At 38.8% G+C, this 16,466-nt stretch overlaps 1 protein-coding gene across 5 annotated transcripts in view; it reads right to left on the reverse strand.

Annotated features, from left to right (window-relative positions):
* Nucleotides 1-2,019: 2,019 nt before the first annotated feature.
* pparg (peroxisome proliferator-activated receptor gamma) overlaps nt 2,020-16,466 on the reverse strand; it is a 35,817-nt gene continuing 21,370 nt past the window's right edge. For all 5 annotated transcript variants that reach the window (XM_041035094.1, XM_041035093.1, XM_041035091.1 and 2 more), the window contains exons 4-9: nt 15,587-15,725; nt 9,366-9,565; nt 6,299-6,416; nt 5,531-5,724; nt 5,155-5,398; nt 2,020-4,217 (exon numbers count right to left, since the gene is read on the reverse strand). In XM_041035094.1, coding sequence (XP_040891028.1) covers nt 3,970-4,217; nt 5,155-5,398; nt 5,531-5,724; nt 6,299-6,416; nt 9,366-9,565; nt 15,587-15,725 — 1,143 coding nt within the window. In that variant the 3' untranslated portion in view covers nt 2,020-3,969. The remainder of the gene's footprint in view (nt 4,218-5,154; nt 5,399-5,530; nt 5,725-6,298; nt 6,417-9,365; nt 9,566-15,586; nt 15,726-16,466) is intronic.

Genomic DNA, 16,466 nt, shown 5'->3' on the forward strand with positions numbered 1-16,466 from the left:
TAATATAAATTCCTGAGGTGTTTTCTTTGTAAACACCAGATTAAACAAAACTATTTCTTGCGAGCTATATTCGTCTTACAGTGGCAGGTGTATCACTTCAGGCTTGTACAAGGGCACTCACACACACACACATATCAGGTATCACACACTGGTGGGAGTGAAAATTCCTCTCTGATACTAAAACAAAAGGGAATAAAAAAACGAAGCTGCTGTTTCTGAAGGAACTCAAACGAAAACAAAACTTCCTTGTGTAAATCACAAACGCTATCTTTGGACTTGGCTCTGTGTGGACAGACAACAGCAGAAATATACTTTCTGAAAATTATTTGGCAGATTAGCTCAGGAATCTTGGCAGTGTTCGGTCAGCAGAGACTGGCCATAACAAAGTGAGGATATGCTGACTCGACATAAAGAACATATTTAATTACCATCATCATCAGCCATCCAAGAGGACCATCCGGCCCCAAGCCAGAAACCCCCCACCATCATCTGCCAATTCAAAGGCTTATTTTTAGGGGCCAAACTTCTCCTTTACTCTGCTACTTTCTCACGTTCTTCCAGCTATTCTCTCAGCACTCATGCCTGGCTTTCTCCTTGTCCTCCTCATCTTCTCTCCTTTTTTACAACTTGCACACACATTCCTCTTTTTCCAGATCAGATCTTTCTGTTCTAAAGAAGAAGAAGAAAAGGAGCCCCCGAGACAGTGGTGGAAGAAGTATTCCTATAATTTACATAGGTAAAAGTGGCAATATATTGTAAAATACTCTGCTACAAGTACAATTCCTGTTTTGAAAAGTATTGTAAACAGAATTCACAAAATAGAAGTATCAGGAGTAAAACTGGTGCAGAAAAATTGCCCCTGTGAGTGTTATTCTACTACATATTATGTTACTGAATTGATATCACTGACAAATTAACACGGGAGCAACATTTTACTGTTGTTGTACTGCTCTATATTACAATGCTTCATATTTTAGGAGCTCATCTGATGTTTTATTTGTAAAATCCTTATTTGTAATGGAACAATGTGGAGTGAAAACTACAAATGTCCCTCTGAAATGTAGTGGAGCAGAAATATAAAGTGGCCCAGTTTTGCTCTGGGGTAACAGGAAGTCTTTTGACCCTCACACCCTCCCAGTTACAAATAATGTTGTAATATCTGATGATGTGTTTCAGATGAATCAAATGAAGAGCAAAAGGGAGTATAATGTTGCATCCTGGGTGGGAACACCCGATGAAGAGCCAGAGCCTCGTGTGGAAATGTCAAAAAAGGATTTCTGACACTGAATTTTTTACATATTTAAATTTAAAACAACCTGTTGATTAAAAAAAAATACAAGCATAAATCTTAAAAGAATCATAACTGATGCTTTGAAGTGGATATACTCACTATTTTTCTATTGACAAAGGGGTACATGACTACTTGAATGGCAAAGGGGTTAATTGTAGTAACAGATCCACAGAAGTTTTACACAGTTTTTCATTTCACATCAGATCTACAGAGCTTAACTTCTTTTAGCTTCTTGTTTTGGTTTTCCTGTGTAATTTTGCTGTTTTGGTTCGCACTCCCTGCTCTCTTAGTCTCATTTCCCAACACAGCAGGCAGCTGTTTTCAATGAATAACCTTTAAAAACCCACTGTCTGGTGCCTGTCCCCACGAAAAAGTTAGAAGTTAGAGACCAACTGGTGAACAAAGTGAAATCTTTCTGTGGTGGAGTTGGTGGAGAAGAAAACTGAGCTAAAAGTGAGAGTGAATATTGGACTTACAGCTGACTCCAAACAAATTATGATGTTGCTCAGTGTCTGCTGGATGTGTAAACTGTTTGCTAGTATCACCTTAAGAGATGATAAAACCATATAATTATATTTTAGTTATGCAAAGGCCCAAATCTTTTTTAATCAAAACATCATACACCTCATAGTCACACAAAGTATTTATTTTTTATTATTATTACTATTACAGATACACATCTCACATTGAGTAATACACATGTACAGCATAATTTCTGTACACATTACCTAAGTATTGTTAATGCGGCTTATAGGTCCAATGGCTTCCAAAGACTCATATCTAATTTCAGCTTATCCTATGATTTGCAGAGCTTAGTCCCCATGGTGGATTTCACTGAGTCTAAATCTCCTATTTGAAGAAAAGTGTGTTCTGTGAATGAGGAAGAAGACATGCTGTCGTGTACAGCATGACTTGTAACTTGGGAAAGAGCCAAACAATAGAAAAGCTCTGTGTAAATGAACCTGTGTTGTGTGTTGAGGTGACCTGATGTCTCTGTGGACTGAAGTGTGATGTCATGAGTTTGACTCTGGCTCTGACCTTGATGTTGCACGCTATCCCCACTCTAGCCTATGTTTTTTTTTTTTCAGGTCTCTCTGTAGATTGATCTGTCAGAAAAAAGGGACAAAAGGTGATGCCCCCTCAAAAAAAGCAACATGTCGAAAAAACATTAAACTTAAAAAAATAAAAAACACCTCCCTGTCTGCTGATCAAATCCGTATCCACAGACTTTGGTCTTCCGGCATGGTTCAGCAGAGTTCAGATGTTGCAATCGTTTCAACAGGGTGTGCGTGTGTTGGGTAAGAGACACTGAGGACAGCTGATGTAATGACTGTAAAACAGATTTCCAAGAGTTCGGGTGACTAGAATGCTTTCAAGGAAGACAATTTGGAAAATGATTTTGACGGTACGTGCAAGCACACTTGTATGGTTTCAAGCAAGAGACAGATTTCAAATAAAAAGTTAGAAAATATTTTATTTACAACAAATTTCTTCTTTTCCCTCAGCGGTATTTATCCAGTCCCTTTGTCTGCACAGCGCCCCCCCCCCCCCCCCCCCAAAAAAAAAAAAACATCTGATTGATCAGACACAGTAGACACTTTGCATAGATACAAAATAATTTCATGGTAAAAATTATAATTCAACCAGTTTTTCAAGAATTTTTTTGAAATAAAACAACTGAGGATGAAAAGCCAAATTTGACGACATCCATATGAAAATAATACAAGGGAATATACAGTATATTATACATTATCTATGTATAATATATATATAATATTTTTTATACATCATTCATTTCACAACAAAGTGAAACATCAATCTTATAGGCATGATATACCTTTTCATTTTTCAACGAAGAGCTGACATCATCATGGCAATGTGCCTTTTGTTGGCTTCACACTTTGTCACAGTTTTTGTAGGTGAGAGCGACTAAAATATGTTACAGGCAATAATCTGATTTCTGTCTTTGGATAAAGCTGATTAAAAACAGATAGCACCTTCACCCTGATGCCAAAATATTAAATCACTGTCTGAGTATTTGTTTGTTTGTTTGTGTGTGTGTGTATACGTGAGCATTCACGCATTTGTTGTGCGTGTTCACAGAGGTATTGAAGCACATTACAAACTGCTGCTGCCTATGACGGTTGTAACGCAACGTAGATAAGCTGCACATGAACAACACATACTGTACTGTGTGGCACAAGGTGTACAATATTCACAGTGATACATTTCTCCTTAAGGCACTTGAAGCAGGCTGTGTTGAGCATTCACAATTTTATGCTTGAGCTTGCCAATAAGAAAGTCCCCACTCTTTCAGTTAGTCATAGACGCTCATCCTGATTGGTGTAATAGGTGGTAGTTTCGTATTTAAGTTGGCAGCCTACTCATACCAAAACGTCCAGGCTCAGCAGAGGCTAAATGACTGTGCACCGCAAGTTATTCACATGCTGCTGTCTAGACAAGATCTAACACTCACATTCTGTCTTTCTTTCCTTGATTTCTCTTTCCCTGTTCTTCCCCCATCTCTTTCTCCATTTCAGTCAGCCAGCCTTTCTGGCTGGCTACCTCCCTTTTTTCAACACATCAGAAGCACAAAGTGCTTAATCTCAACTCGTGATTTTAAAAATAAAATCTTTTATTTTTCTTCCCACTTTTTTGTCCTCTTCTCCTGTTAAATTTTAATACAAGTCCTTCATGATCTCCTGCAGCAGTGGGTGTAAGCACATGTCCACCTCAGTCTTCTTCAGCAGCTGCATGAGGTGGACGTGGTCCGTGACAATTTGACGCAGGTCGGTCATCTTCTGCAGCAGCTTGGCAAAAAGCTGCAGAGAGTCTGGGTGGTTTAGCTTCAGCTGCAGCTCCAGCGAATGAAGCACTGTTTCCTGAAGCTGCTCGATGGGCTTCACATTCAGTAGGCCTGGACGGTCTGGATGGGTTACAGAGACAGTGAAGCACATTGAAACAGTGTGAAGAAAGGAATAAAAAAAGAGTCAAAGATCCATAAGAGAAGAAATATATGTGTTAAAAATTCAAATGAGATTGAGACATAAATAACTAAACATTTAGTACTTAATAAGGCAACATTTCCATGAATGGTGAAAATCATTTAATTTAGCTGTCCCTTTTTATCAGACCTACCTGAATTATTGTTGCTATTTACAAAAGCCTGCTTATCTTTATTTAAAGCCATAATCTTGGTCATCTAAGTTAATAATTGACTTAGATGTCAGATTTTAATCCTGATCAGGTTCAAGGCCAGGCTTTTATCAAGTAGCCGCATGCAAACCAGCAATATTAGACCAAATAGTCTGGACCTGTTCAGAAATATCAAAGTAAGCGGGAGAAGAGATGGGTCCACAGGTCAGTTTGGTTTGCTGTTACACAGGCATTAAAAGTTTGGATTGTAAATCATTTGTTTATTTTACTATTAAGTCATTAGAGTAATGGAGCCCAAAAACTTTCATGCTTCCTCCTCCAAGTACTTTCAACAGAAATAATAAATAATGGCAAAAAAAGACAAAACAAGTGAAGCTAAGCTTAAATGGGTCTCTTATTGTCTCCATTTGAAACAGATTCAGAGTGACCTCATGAGAAGTTCATAGAATAAACACTGGAAAAGACTTACATTTACATTTATTCATCTGGGAGATGCGAAAGTTTCATGTTTCACCTGACACAAGGGCCACATGGCTCGTAGGTGTACGAAGCAACTTAACTCCAAAGACTCCAAAGCTCACTAACATGGTGGCTAACACATATCTAGTTTGTTAAACCCTTACAGAAACTGACAGAAAAAACTCGTATTACCGCCTATTACTGAAAAAAAACCCCAAAACAATAACAGAACAAAAAGAGCCCCTCACCCCCACTGAGGATAATGACAGCCAGAAACAGTGCCATGTCGCTGTCGTCCAGCTCCAGCGTGTTGAACTTAACGGAGAACTCAAACTTTGGTTCCATCATTTGACAGAAAGGTTTCCTGAGACTCTTGAGGAACTCCCGCGTCATGAAGATCTGTCCGTAGGAGATCAGGGTCCCGTCTTTGTTCATCAGAGGTGCCATCATGATGATCAAGACCTCTATCACACCATACTTCAGCAAAGTTACCTTAGAAAAGGGTAAAGGTTTGAGGGGATGTAAATTAGATCCTCAGGAAAACAATTGCTGGTTTTTAAAACTGTCACCGCCTCATGACAAAAATCAAACAATGGATGAGCAGCTGAAGAAACTGTACCTCACCTGATCGTTTAGATCCAGATCAACAAAGCCGGGGATACTCTTGGCGAACTCTGTCACTTCTCTCACTGCTTCAGCAGAGCGTGACTGACAGCTGTGGAAGAAACGTAGCTCCACAGTGTCCCTTGGTCCCTGTCCACTGATGCTGGTCATTCCCAAAACACCACACTCTGACCCCATGTGAACTCCTGTGACCCCTGAAGTTATATAAAATGTGCATAGAAAAAAAACATTTGTCTCTGATGAGGCAGATTTAAAAAAAGAAACTAGACCAACCCCAGCAGTGTTTCAAAACATCTTCACTGCAACCAGCAGCCAGTAATTTAAAGCTCATTCAACAAGGAACGTAAGACTGTGGGATGATATCAACAAGCAGCACGTGCACTTTGCCTGACTCAAAAAATGAGTATAAAAATCTGTTTCTTTATTACTGGCTTTGATCTGTTGACTACATCAAATGATCTTGCATGCAAAAAAAGGGCATTGTACTGAGGAATACAGTGCTGTTTACACACAAAGTATGTCTTATGATTATCATTTCTGATGCATATCAACGTTGCCTGCACTCTCTCCCCCCACATTTCAATTCACCACCCACCTCCGTTTTTTTTTTTCAAAGATTTAAAAAGTGAATAATGTGAAATGAAACAGCAATTTTCGTTTGATTGTCAGATGATATTGGTAGATTAATAAAAAATGATAGAAAAAAAATAATACAAAAAAAATCACGACTGAGAGTACTATTTCACACAGTACGCTGGCGCTACCAACCTCCGTGTCCAGCTGTAAGGGCAGAGGTCTGCTGCTGGTGCTCCTGGATGGGCATATGCCTGTAATTAAAAAACTGCTCTCCTTCCATTAGAGTCTTCATGTCATGGACGACAAAAGGCTGCAGGTAGAAAGGAAAGAACATGGACGAAGAAAGATTTGTGGGAGTAATACAGAGCGGGTAGAGTAGGTTGGAAGAGAGCAGAGGAGACAGGCAGGGGGGAAAAAATGAAGAAAAAGAGAAACAGGGTCAGCTCCTCATAGGGCTCCTGAGGACATGTGAGCTACAGATGTAATCACATATACTGTCTTTGCACTTTGGTCATGGCTCATTCATCACCTGCAAAAGCAAACACTGCACATCTCGTATGTCTGATGGGCAAATAACTCTTAGCTGCAGGTTGAGGCAGACAAAAGCACCATTTCCAGGTAAATGAAGCTTAACTGAGTTAAAGTCAAGCTTACTGTTTGGTAAAACACTGGCAAAGACATGCAGCGGCCTGAAAGATGAATAGTACCATTCATACACTGAAATCTTCCTTTTTCATGGCAGCAAAAATGAATAATGAGATGTCCAACAGGGACTTACAGAAAGTCATGAAAAGAACAATTATTTCCCGTGTGACTGAATTAAATAAAATGTTGCTAGAGGAACTGTGTCAGCTTTTTTGGTTCGTGTTTTAAGTGCTGCCTGTGCAAGAATCTATTCATCAATACGCAGCGTTTATTCTAAAATAAAAATAATTTAAAATGAAGCCAACTTTTAAAAAAAGACAGGAAATAGCACATTCTGTCTCTTGGAAATGAAAAGCTTAGTTCACAAGCATTAAAACACACCCTTGCTGCCACAGTCTGGCTAATGTTAGCTAGTCTTAACAAACTGATGCTGCTATACAACAGACATTACTGAGCTGCTTCATAACTGCTGCTTATATCCAAAGTGGTTTGCTTCTTACTGGTCCATAACCCTGGACTAGTAACATGTATATTGCACAGAAACATCACAGTCATCCTTTTTTACAAACCAATTTAGTAAATAACAAAAAATTACTAAAAATAACAATTACTAAAAATAACTGCAAGCGCTGATGTAAATGTAAAGAGCATCAACTTATATCATGGCCCTGAATGATATATTTATTTTAATATTCAGGAAAAAATAAATAAATAAATAATTTTTAAAAAGCTAAAATCATTGATTCCCTTGATTTCCAAGTTGTTTTAGGAGGTTTGCTGTGACTTAAGTAAATAACCAAGAGCTCCTTCAAACAAACATGATTCAGTGACATCTGCTATCACTCCGAGGAACAGTCATAACAAGCTGACAAAAGAGATGTGAAGCAGCCTTGAGCCTCAACTTAACTGAAACAGAAGCAAAACCCAAGATGCTCTATGAAATATAGAACCAATAATAATAATTATAAATGTTTCTTTAAATCCAAAACATTTTTTTTTAAATGCAAGTTTATCGGGTTTGCATTTATCAGATTTTACTTTCAGAATGAGTTATCAGCACACATTGAACATATTTGCAAAGCAAGATGTTATTCTTCATTCTTCTGTATATTGAAAGTTAATATGCTGGTGATCCAGTGATGGAAAGTAACATTTCAAGTACTGTACCATAGCACAGGAACTTTAATTGTAATAAAGTATTTCTAAATTATGGTATTGGCACAAAGGAAGTACTTGTCTCCCAACTGATCTTGATTTGTGAGAGTCAACACTTAAGTAGTTAAATGCTCCACCACACACTGCGCTACAAGAAGTTTAATGAAAGCTTTGCATTTATCTTAGCAGATTTTATACATAACTACATGTGTTCCTAGGTAGACGTCACACATGTTTTTGGTTAAATTGTTCTTAACCTTTAATCTTTCATCAGAGTATTGTGTCACTCATTAAAAGCTAGATCACTGTGACAGATGCACTGTGGATCATTACAGAATATTCAGTGCAGTTTTCCAAGTTCAGTCTGTCACATACAGTTGACTTGATGTGGATTTCCTGATTAGGTCTCTTTTGAATACTGAGATTCAATATCTCAAAACCTTAAGCACAAAAACACAGAAACAGATGATATCTCACATTTTCATGCTTTCTGCCAAAACATTCTCCTACAGTGCACTTGTATAAATTACCAAATGTCTTTATAAATTAGTTTGAATTTTTGAGTTGGAATGTTGAAGCCATTAATGTATTTCAGGCTGCTGAGAGGACACGTCATCCCGTTTCACAGCTTGACCACTGTAATCTGAGATATTTTCTAACAGCCAAGACGTGTAGAAACCAGTCAATCCGCTTGTTGGAGCAGCAATATTGCCTGAACTAAACTGAGTGTGGTAACATGAGGGCAACCAAGGCGAAAAATTCTAATATGCAGTGATTCTAAAAACTTTAACTACCTCAACATAAAGCTTCTGAACTCCCTCAGTTCAAACTTGTATTGTCTACCATAGTTTTTCCCTAAGCAGCTGCTTGTTTCACTTAAAACTTAAAGCTGCATGTGGGAGATTTATATACATACAAAAATATGCACACATATTCGTGACATTATGGTTGTGTGAGTCACTATATATATCATTTTCATATTGTCAAGAAGGATTTTTATGTCCTCTATCTGATCTTTGGTAGAATGAGATTGTGTAGATTTTTGCTTAGCCTGTTTAGTATGTAGATGTAATGTAGATCAAACATGCACTGTACATCTCAATTATGGTGGAGAAAAAGCTGACAGCACGGAGCAACTGGTCCAGCAGCTCAGATCAGAGCAGGGCGAGGATGTACAGTGACTGTTGATGATACGGTTGATGTTTCTCTGGAATCCAAAGATAACTGAGGCCAAATGCACACTGAAAATAACTTCTCAAAGGAATGCAGTCACCACGTTACGTGAACTGCTGAGTGAACGCAACGTACATTTACTCTACTGTGAAATCTAACACAAAGTTCAATACTAGTAATAAGTAAGTAATAGTAAAAGGCTGATGCAGACAAGATTCAGACTCCTCTCTTAATAAATGTAAATAAATAAAAGCGAAGTAGAAGGCAGTGAGACAGTGCTGCTTACCGCATTGTCTCCAGTCTTCCCAGAGAGGATGGCCCTGGCCTTGGCCTTGGTGAGGGGGAAGTATTTCAGATAGGCCTCGTACAGATGCCGGGCCAGAGCCCTCAGATCTGCTGCCTCTGGGTGCATGTGCTCCATGTCAGACGAGAACTCAGCCAGCAGTTTCTCCTTCTCAGCCTGAGGCATTCGGCCAAAACGAATTGCTGGGAAAGGAAAGAGAAACATGCATTAGCACACAAACAGAGAAACACAGACATAGGTTGCCAGGCAGGCAGATATATAGGAGCACACAGGCAGAGAAGGAAGAATAATCACACAGACTGATAAAGACACACACACAGGAACAGTCATTCACATACACATATTCAACCTGAAAGAAAATAAATATGCACAAAAATTGTTAATTTACTGAACAACTGCATGACTTTTCTCAAAATTTTCAAGTTGAACAACAAACTTACACAACTGTGTAAGAGAGGACTGACATTTACTCACTGAAACTCCCATGAATCTCCCAATGTCCCATGAAAGGAAAAAATGCCTTCCTTTGTTATTGCTTTGTGCTCCGGGGTGTATTGGTATGTTCCAAATATTTTTGCATAAGTTAAGTTCTTTTAAAATGTCCATTTTTCTAATGAGTCAGTGTGATCAATTGTATTTGTGCCAATCAGACTTGCTGATCCACCTTTTCTATTAATTAAAGTAGCACTTAGAACAGTAACATATCAGATGTATGCATTTGGGTATTATAGACCACATCATACGAACAGACAAACAGGATTAAACACTTCCCTCCCTTTAACCATCATCCTCTGAAGTCATCCAAAACAACAAAGAACACAAACATCAGCGTACTGGAGGTTTCTGGATGCCCCCCACTCCCCTCCCCCCATTATAGTTCATGCAGAAACACATTACACTAAACCACTTACAAGGTTTACCATCTCAAAGTCATTTCATACCATACAGTATTAGCCTTAATATTCTCAACAAAAAGAAAGGTTGACAAAAGAAGATTGACTTTAAAATATGAGACATTTCAGTTAAGATGGCTGACAATGTTTCTTTTAGCTGTTTCTCAAGAATACTTTTGGGAGTCACTTTTCTTAATTTATCTTTTCATAATCCCAGTATGTAGAAACAACCATGTCAACTGGCCAGATGTCAGCACATTGAGCAGAATTTTGAAATTCAGATACAGGAGATTTTGTTGAAAGGAAAGCTTGCCAGTGTTGCACTGGGAAATCAAACACTTTTGCATGTTAAAGGACTGCACTCTCCTGTAAAAACACCAGAGTTCAGACAGCTTCTGCAAATGACTCAGTTCATACCATCTTTCAGTGACAGGGAAAATCCACTGACAAAAACACATAAGAATTGTTCCTCCTCTGATTTTACGAGGTGTATCTCATTAAGCAATTACAAAATTTTGTTCCTTGGTGATGCGTAATTTATTGGTAATGTTTTCACAGGTCACTGCAAAACCTGAAAAACTACCTCATACATTTTAAAACAAAGTCTCTTTTCTCCTCCCTTTCCCACCTGTTGCTGCAGATACTATTACACCGTACATTTACAAATGCATGTACCCAACAAAGGATCCAGGTCTGATTTCCATTTTCAAAAGATGGATTGTTTTTATTTATTTATTTAAGACTGTCCAGACTTTCAGGTATCTATTTTAGGATTTATTTTATGCTGAACTTGAGACTGTACTAATGTCACTTTTACTGCTGTGTTTTGATTATTCCAATATATTTTCCATGACTATAGTCTAATCTTGCATTGTAATTAATCTATCTTGCATTGTACCTGACAAAGGTATAACTGTAATCTAGCTCTTAAGCTTAATTTGGTGAAAATGTTCTTTGTAATCTACCTGAAACTCAATGCTGAGTTGCGAAATGGTTAAACTCTCCTTCTCTGTTAGTGGAAGTCATTAATTATGCCTCCATTCAAGCCTGTGCCCTGCGTTTACTGCAGTGTGTGTGTAGATGTGTGTGTGTGTGTGAGAGAGAGAGATTGTGTAATGCTGACCATGATGAATGCACACCTTGAGCAAATGAATACAAACTGAATTGGCCCTACCACCACCAGGGCAACGAGCCCACAGCAATGACACAGCAGGTTGGAGAAATCAGTTGAGGTCTATGTACTCTGAGATGTCAATCATTGATAAAGTAAAAGCTCACACAGTGCAGATTTTCAAAGCACCGGCTATACTTTAAGAAATAACAGTAGAGAGATATGAGGGGAGGCGGAGGCAGAGAGAGAAACACAAAGATAAAGTGGCAGGAGAGGAGAAACAAACTAGTCAACTAACACTTACTTAGATGCTAAAACTGCATGTGTTGCTGAGCCTCCTACTCATATTAAAGCTCAGCTCAACCACGTCTGAAAACAAAAATTGAAAAGACTTTTACCAACTAGAGGAGGCAACTTTTTTTGTAATGCTCAGTTTAGCTGCATACAAGCATTTCAGCGCTTATTACAGAGCTTCAAAGTCCCTAATCAACCAACTTCAACTGCACTGTACTGTACAGAGGTTCACCCTGATTTGCTAATCACCAACATATTTGAGAAAAGGGCTGAATTTCTGGTGAATAGGTTGTTGTTTGATGTACAGATGTACAAGTTTGGCTGGCTGTCTGCAGTTTGAGTAATTCCACGGTCCGATTTGGCACATGGTTGCCATCTAAAGATCTGTTGTAAACCACAGTGAGCTTTTTTAACTTCTGGAGCTGTATTCTACCTGTGGTTAATACTGTAATCTCGAGACTGCTGTGATATCAAACTGAATTTGAAATGAGCACAGCAGGACACGCTGTCTGAATTTTCCAGCCGTCTGTGGCTCCATATTTTGCCTTTTTCTCCTCTGCTCTCTGTTCTTAGTAGTAGTAGAAGAATTGCACAAAATAATGACTTTCTCTCTTTTTGTCAACAATGTTGAGGATGCAGTCATCTTGTTCAAATAAACTTTATTGGAATTGTCAAGGGACAAAACAAAGCTTATGTTCCCTGTGACCACCTGTGTCTTGCCGGTCAACTGATCTGTATCCGACTAATGAAAACATGCATAGTGTCTGCCCAGCTTTAGTCAGGATGCATCTATTCTAACAGCTCAGCGTCAGCAATGCCAGGAAATCTGCTTGTCACAGTTTCCTGACTATAACTCTAATTAGCCAAACACATGCTTGTACACCTGTGTGCCAGATAAACTTGTGAAAGCAGAAAGCTGTGTTTAATCAACCAACAATAGGATTATGTCCAAAATCTGTTTCCCTATTTACTATATAGTAATTATATTTAATGTCTGTCTTTTTTATTTGAGTGTCCAAAACTGAACAGTCATGCAACACTACACCTCTGAGTGTTGATGCAAAATGTTGCATGGAGATGTCAAATGTGTCTGACATCTCCATTAAAATACTCGCCACACAATATAAACAAACATAAACAAAATAGAATATAAACAAATAAGGTAGTAGATGCAGCTGTCATGTTAAAACCAGATGTGGATGGGGCCCCTTGTTCTCACACAAGTGTTTTCAATCATTCATTCTTATGCTGCAGTTATCCTGTATTTCACTTCCCATTCACCTAATTGAGGAGCGGATTGAGAAGTGGGACGTGGGACGCAAAAATCACAAGGCTGTCCAAGGTCCAGCCAGTTGATTTGAGAGGGGGGGGTGGGACCGACCCCTCATTCAGAAAATTTTGATTGTTGTCAACTGTGTGGCTAATTAATACAAGCAGCAGAGAAGGAGGGGTGCTGCTTAGCTGCAGTAAGTGCAAGGACAAGGAGATAGGAAGGAGGGTAATGACAATAAAGTGTTTGCTAAAGAATTGTATAATTTACAGCCCTGCCCTGCCAACATCTGGCCTCAGCACACGAGTACATTTCACCAGACAAAATCATGTATGACCACAGTGTTCAGATGTAGTCACATTAGTCCCAATGTCTGAAAATATTTCCTTGATCTCTACCTGATTTAATGTGATGTATGTAAAGCTAACATATTTGAATTAATCGCACATGAAAACAGTGGTTATTATTTTCCGTCTGTGGTCTGCCATTACACTGTTATATACAATATTACACTAATCGATCCACATTCACAATTGCTCTCCTCAGCATTTTTATTTCATATGTTAGACCTGCAACATTACAGCCTTTTTGTTGGACCCAAGGTAAATGTGACCAGACTTTAAGCCTCAAGTTATGTGAAGCTATACTCAGACTTTTCAGAGATGACCAAAGTTCTTATACCAGAGTGAGTCCCACCCTAACAGGTGTAGCCAAACTAACAGGAGAGTTGGGGAGACATCAATCAAGTACAACCTGTGCACACCTACACAGTCATGCAATCCATGCTGAAACTCACCTGGGGAGGTGGAGTCAGTACTTGATATGAAAAGGACTACAGCTTTGCCTGGTGATGCGCTCCAGTGGCCAACAAAGGCTGACAAAACAGAGCCATTCTACACATGAACAGTAAAGGGTGAGGGCGAAGAATGTTCCACTGGAAAAAGAATTTCATTATGCAGCGCATGATTACTCTAGAAATTGTACTCCTGTGTGCCTGTGAAGTGCTGTCATTTGATAGCTTTTACCTTGTATCTCAGCGGTTAACTCCTCTTTCAAACCAGGGAGGTAGAAACAGAATGTGTGCAGATGGCTGATGAACCACTGTTGCCACCATGTAATGCAGTAACCAATCATACCTGTTGATCATTTGTTGTCAGTAAAATGTAAATTGCAGCCTATTTCTTTTTTTAGAGCTAACAAAAACTTATTATGAGGTGCAGCTTGTGAGTCTAAAAAAGTGACAACAGCAGAGAGCAGCAGAAAGCCAAGCTGAGCGCGGCAGGTTTCGGCAGTTCCTCACCTGTGTGTGTGCCATGGCTGTGCACAGGCTTGTACATGTGGATTTAGTAATTTCATTCGATTTTTTTTTAAACTGTGCTTTTAAATAGTCTAAATAATTTCAATTTAAAGTTATTATATTAACAGTGTGTGCATTATATGTGTAGTCACTGGAAAAAACTCAATAGCAATTGCCTGTAAATTGTAAGCTAACAATGTGTCATAATGATGTCCTGTATAATATCTTCACTGTATTCTTATAACAGTTTTCATTTTAATCTTACTGTATTTCTAAGGGGACTATGAAATATTTATCCAGGGACCATAGATGAAAAATGACGTTTTGGCTGTGTCGGGTGCAATAACAACGTTTATAGAGCCGCTAAAAAAATGAACTGTAGATAAAGTTTCATTGTTGTCTGCTCATAGCCATCAGCAACAGAAATGCTCTGCAAAATCCTGACCACTTCTGTCACATGCTCTCCCTTTTCATTTAGTTCAGGTAAATTTTGATATTTCTGACAGGCCCATGAAGGCAGCCGTTCACAAGTATACGTACAACACAAAGAGGTCAACTCACATCACTGATGTATAAACATATTGTTTACAATACACATAAGCCTTATGGAATTAACACTGCAATCCATAACTGTCCACACTATAATGGCAGGAAAGCTGACAGAGCACATGGTGCGGCGTTTATAGAGCTGTTAACCCACATCTTTGTTGGTATGCAGTAAAAATGTCAGACTATGAACACATTTACTGTCATTTGTTGTTTCATTTCTGCCAGCGTGACCCTTGGGAGGCCTAATATAGACAGCTACAAAGCCAGGTAGAAATTAAGGGCTTTGAGTTGGGGTGGGGGGGGGTTAAAGTTACCCTTCGACCACAGTTTCATCTTTAAGCAGTTGAATTTTTTGCACAAGTGATGGGAACTGAAACATGACCCAAGGGTTGCGATACAGGCTGAAGACCACAGAAAAAGCAACTGAAAACATATAAGGCAGTGGTATGCTATGCTGCATACATGACCATCACACCTCAAAGACCATATTGGCAACAGTGTGGTGAACATGTACCTGCTGTTCTCAGAGGGCATCAGACACAGAGGAGGTGGTCTACAGGAAGGTGTTTCCTGGGCCACAATTTCAAAGAAGAATCAGTCTTTTAACCTACATCTGCTTATTTATAGTGAGTGTAAATGGGGGGTTCATTCCTGTCTGAAGAATGAGCGAGTAAACACAGAGATGTCTGGAAAGTACATAGTGTAAAACGAATTAAGCGGATCATACATATTGTTTACTGTTTACACTGATAGTTCTTAAAGGTTTATATGACAGTATCACCATCTTACCATTGTGTGACATGCCGACATTAAGGCACTTCTGGAAGCGACAGTATTGGCATTTGTTGCGGGACTTCTTGTGAATACGACAGCGAAGATCACAGTGGTCGTACACCAACTTTAACCTGATTGTGCGTCTGAAGAAACCCTACAAGAAAGAAAGAGCAGGACAGTTACTTACGGATGTTGCTGCTGCAGACATGTCTTTTTTTTTTTTACATTTGCTCTACTCTACTAATTCTGCTCCTTTTCTAGGAACTGGTAACAGATTTGCACCTCAAGAGTGCAGGAAACATGCATTTACTTATTTTAATATAGTTATTTTCTTCTGTAGGATAGAGAGACTATTTGTGTTGGGCTGACAAAGAATAAAATAAAAGTATGATCAGACATAAAGTAAAAAAAAAAAGTCTTGAAAGTAAAATAATTTTAGTTTACAATATTTCTACGTCAGAGTGCTTTGATATTTTCCACCTTAGGACCAAAGGAGCCATAAGACTTGCCCTTTTCTCAGCTATTAACTATATGTAGCCCTAGCCAAACTCCCAAACAAACAGTCCTACACACAGTCACAGGTTTGTTCATGGTTGCAGTTTCTGTCTAAGCCAACTGAGAAAGCTAATGGAGAAAAAGAACTGAGCAGAATAGAAACAGAAAGCAACAAGCACTGTAAGGTCCAAAAGGAGGAGTGTATTTAAGCTTCATTCCAAGTATAAAAAGCCACATCTGGACACAGGTGGCTGGAGGCTGGTGCGTTTGGCATCTGCATTCCTACCCATTCCACAGATGTTCCTTTTTTAATCGTAGGTTATTTAAAGAAGGGGGAAGTTAAAGGGGGTCAAGACTCCACCTCAATAAAGAATGTTTTCTGTTTTGAAACAATTAAGTG

The sequence above is a fragment of the Toxotes jaculatrix genome, chromosome 3 (genome assembly GCF_017976425.1).
Source record: "Toxotes jaculatrix isolate fToxJac2 chromosome 3, fToxJac2.pri, whole genome shotgun sequence".
Classification (NCBI taxonomy): domain Eukaryota; kingdom Metazoa; phylum Chordata; class Actinopteri; family Toxotidae; genus Toxotes; species Toxotes jaculatrix.